General features: G+C 45.4%; 1 protein-coding gene across 1 annotated transcript; it reads right to left on the bottom strand.

Moving 5' to 3' along the window:
* Positions 1-925: 925 nt before the first annotated feature.
* LOC115469894 (pleckstrin homology domain-containing family A member 1-like) lies at positions 926-3,136 on the bottom strand. Its single transcript, XM_030202650.1, has 2 exons — positions 2,449-3,136; positions 926-1,157 (listed from the first exon to the last, which is right to left on the bottom strand). Exons 1-2 carry the CDS (start codon positions 3,050-3,052, stop codon positions 1,129-1,131), a joined length of 633 nt encoding a protein of 210 aa, XP_030058510.1. The 5' UTR covers positions 3,053-3,136; the 3' UTR covers positions 926-1,128.
* Between the last annotated feature and the right edge of the window lie 354 nt (positions 3,137-3,490).

Below are 3,490 nucleotides of genomic sequence, written 5' to 3'. Positions count from 1 at the left end.
GGAAAAAGGAAAATTTTTTTTTCCTATTTCCCTCCTCTAAAACCTAGGTGCGTCTTATGGTCCGGTGCGTCTTATAGTCCGAAAAATACGGTAGTTTAGTATTAAGGGGGGAATAAAAAAAAAAAAAAAGAGAGAGACCCTTTTCCCATAGTTTTAAACTGAAATTTTCTCTAGAAATACGCATTTTCCCATAGTTTTAAACCGAAACCTTTTCTAGAGGTAGAAACTAAACAGCCAAAAACTCTTGTTCTAAAAGGCAGTTATTTTCAGTTCCTTGGCTGCTGGAGAGGTAGCTCATCCAGGGACCTCAATTAAGTGCTAATTAAGGTGTGAGGAAGTAGAATACTTGCATAGGTTGCTGAGTCAGCTTCAAAGAGCCTGTTTAAAAAAGGCCCCTTAGATTCAAAACTATATAAAGAGGAAAGGTCCCACTGAACTTTCTTTTTGAGAAGTTCCGAGAGAAGAGGACATTTCTCTGGTAAGTGATCGCTATTTTGCTTTGAGCTTTGGGAACTTAAAGATTGGGGTTTAAAGGAGGAATTGTATGCTAGTGATAGGCAGAATAAAAATATAAAAAGCAAATCTTATCAACTAATCTCCATAGTCTTTTCCTCTTGGTTTTAAAACTTGGGACTTTGTACCACAGCATTAACAGGTAGCCTCTAGCAGGCACTTCAGGATCTAGTTTAGTACCAATGACGTAGGAAAATGTGGGAGAGAGGTTCTGGAAGCCAAATTTAGGGGTCTTAGGTAGAAAGCTCAAATCCAGATCCTCTATGGGACCTAAGAGAAGAAACGTTACACCCAGGCAGCACTGCACCTGACATACAGAGAGCACGGCAGGAAGTCATGGAAGGGAACACCTACAGAGGCAGCTGATCGGCCTGGGCCACAGTGGCCCCAGAAATTGCTTTGATCCAACAGTGCATGTCCTCGGGACTGTCTGCCTGAACGTAGAATGTTCGAGAGGTCGATACAATTTCAGAAAGATTGTCTCTCAACAGGTTATCGCTCTGCTTACACTCCTGCACTCTATGAACATCTTTCAGAGGAATTCATCTTAAGGGGATCTTTCTCCATATTGGATTTGAAATAGACTATTGTATTCTCATCTAGCTGAAAGTATCTTCACTTCCAGTTTCTCATCACTGCACCCTGCTTTACTACTACTACTTATCACTTCTATAGCACTACAGGGCATACGCAGCGCTGTACACCATACACGAAAAGACAGTCCCTGCTCAAAGAGCTCACAATCTAAATATGGAATGTTGCTAGTGGAATAGCAACATTCCGTGTAGAATCTCAAATAGTAGCAACAGAATCTCCAATTGTAGCAACATTCCATGTAGAATCTCAAGTAATAGCAACATTCCAGAATCTCAAATAGTAACAACATTCCATGTTCCACTGCACTAACCACTAGGCTACTCCTCAACTAGCAACATTCCATGTAGAAGCCTGCCCTTGCAGATCAGCAACGCGGCCGCGCAAGCTTCTGTTTCTGTGAGTCTGACGGAAACAGAAGTCTGCGCGGCCGTGTTGCTGATCTGCAAGGGCAGCCTTCTACATTACTACTGCTACTACTACTACTTTTCACTTCTATAGTGCCACAAGGCATATGCAGCGCTGTACACCATACACGAAAAGACAGTCCCTGCTCAAAGAGCTCACAATCTCAATAGGACAAACAGAACAACTAAGAGGTAAGGGAATTAAAGAGGGGATAAAAGGGTACAGAGCACGTGAGTAGTGGTTAGGGGTCAAAAGCAGCATTAAAGAGGTGGGCTTTTAGCCTGGATTTGAAAACGGCCAAAGACGGGGCTAGACGTTCAGGCTCGGGAAGTATATTCCAGGTGTGAGGTGCAGTGAGATAAAAGGAACAGAGTTGGAATTAGCAGTAGAGGAGAAGGGGACAGATGAGAGATTTATCCACAGAACGGAGTACCCGAGGGGGGGGGGGGCGTAGGGAGAGACAAGAGTGGAGAGGTACTGAGGAGCGGTAGAGTGAATACACTTATAGGTCAGTAAGAGAAGTTTGAATTGAATGCGGAAACTGATAGGGAGCCAGTGAAGTGACTTGAGGAGAGGGCTAATGTGAGCATAGCGACTCTGGCGGAAAATGAGTCACGCAGCAGAGGTTTGGACTGATTGAAGAGGAGAGAGGTGGCTAAGTGGGAGGCCGGTGAGAAGCAGGTTGCAATAATCTAGGCGAGAGGTGATAAGAGTGTGGATACGGGTTTTGGTAAAGTGCTCAGAGAGGAAGGGACGGATTTTGCTGATGTTATAGAGAAAGAAACGACAGGTTTTGGCAATCTGCTGAATGTGAGCAGAGAAGGAGAGAGAGGAGTCAAAGATGACCCCAAGGTTACGAGCTGATGAGAGGGCCATCCACAGAAATAGAGAAAGGGGGGAGAGGAGAGGTGGGTTTAGGGGGAAAGATGAGAAGCTTTACACAGTAGCCAGCTTTTATCACTGCATTGTCAGGCATGGCTTTGGCTGGGAAGTTTGAAGCTTGGCTCTGGGACCATTTCACAGTGATTCGATCATTCCCATCTGTGCATTCATTCAGCTCTTGCTGTGTAGGCGTAATGATGGGAACCCCTCCCACAATGTCTGTTCGATATGATACTTGCTTCTTGTTCCCTGAGCTCTCCAGAAGTCGGTTATGGTTATCGGGCAAGGATTGCTGGTCGCTTGACTTTGGTACTGTGATCTTGGTTGCTTTGTTGAGCACATTTATCCATTCCACCAGGTCCTGCTGGTCATTGACCTGCAGAAAGTACTTCCTCATGCCAGCATTCATAACAAAGCAGAACTCTGCCTTTGGTCTGAGCTTGGTTGCATTGCTGACCTTAGAAATATAAGAAAGCTTCAGTGAGCCCACGGGTGGAGATCCGGTAGGCAGGCTCTTGGGATTGTCCATGTACCAAAGCAGGCTGCCCTCTTGTGTGTCCAGGATGAAGTACCTGCGTAGGAACTTGCCACTCTGCTCATGTTCCTCGATGTCCAGGAAGCCACAGATGCGATTCTGACGATCTACATAAGGCATTTCTAGGCCAGAACATCACCCTGATGTCGCCCACACTGATCCAACTCCGGTGCCCCTATCAATCACACAACTCCTCTCCCTGTTCCGAGGCATCGTATCCCGACCGCCTTGCCGGAAACAAGGGGCATTTACAGCAGATAAGTCATATATGTAGGCAAAGCGCCAATAACATATGCAAAGTCAAAATAAACACTTAGGTTACCACTGATAATTTGGGAGACTAGTGGGTGCTCATGAAGCATTTTGGTAATGCTGGCAAGGCTTTTATAGCATACATGGCATAAGTAATAAGGTCTTCACTTAAGAAAAGCTCTCTTTCAATCAGTATAAACTGGATTTCAGAATTGCGGTCAACTTCATGAGCCAGTGGTGGGAGGCGGGACTGGTGATTGGGAGGCGGGGATAGTGCTGGGCAGACTTATACGGTCTGTGCCCTGA

The sequence above is a fragment of the Microcaecilia unicolor genome, chromosome 5 (assembly GCF_901765095.1).
Source record: "Microcaecilia unicolor chromosome 5, aMicUni1.1, whole genome shotgun sequence".
Classification (NCBI taxonomy): Eukaryota; Metazoa; Chordata; class Amphibia; order Gymnophiona; family Siphonopidae; genus Microcaecilia; species Microcaecilia unicolor.
The sequence above is the reverse complement of the archived record's forward strand: the minus strand, read 5'-3'. Positions and strand labels throughout refer to the sequence as shown.

Bases quoted from the DNA above. Each gene is read 5' to 3' on its own strand.
- LOC115469894 (XM_030202650.1), bottom strand. From the start codon at position 3,052: ATGCCTTATGTAGATCGTCAGAATCGCATCTGTGGCTTCCTGGACATC. The intron at 1,158-2,448 runs TTCTCATCTTTC...TAGTAGTAAAGC, and splicing joins AGCTGGCTACTGTGTAAAGC to AGGGTGCAGTGATGAGAAAC.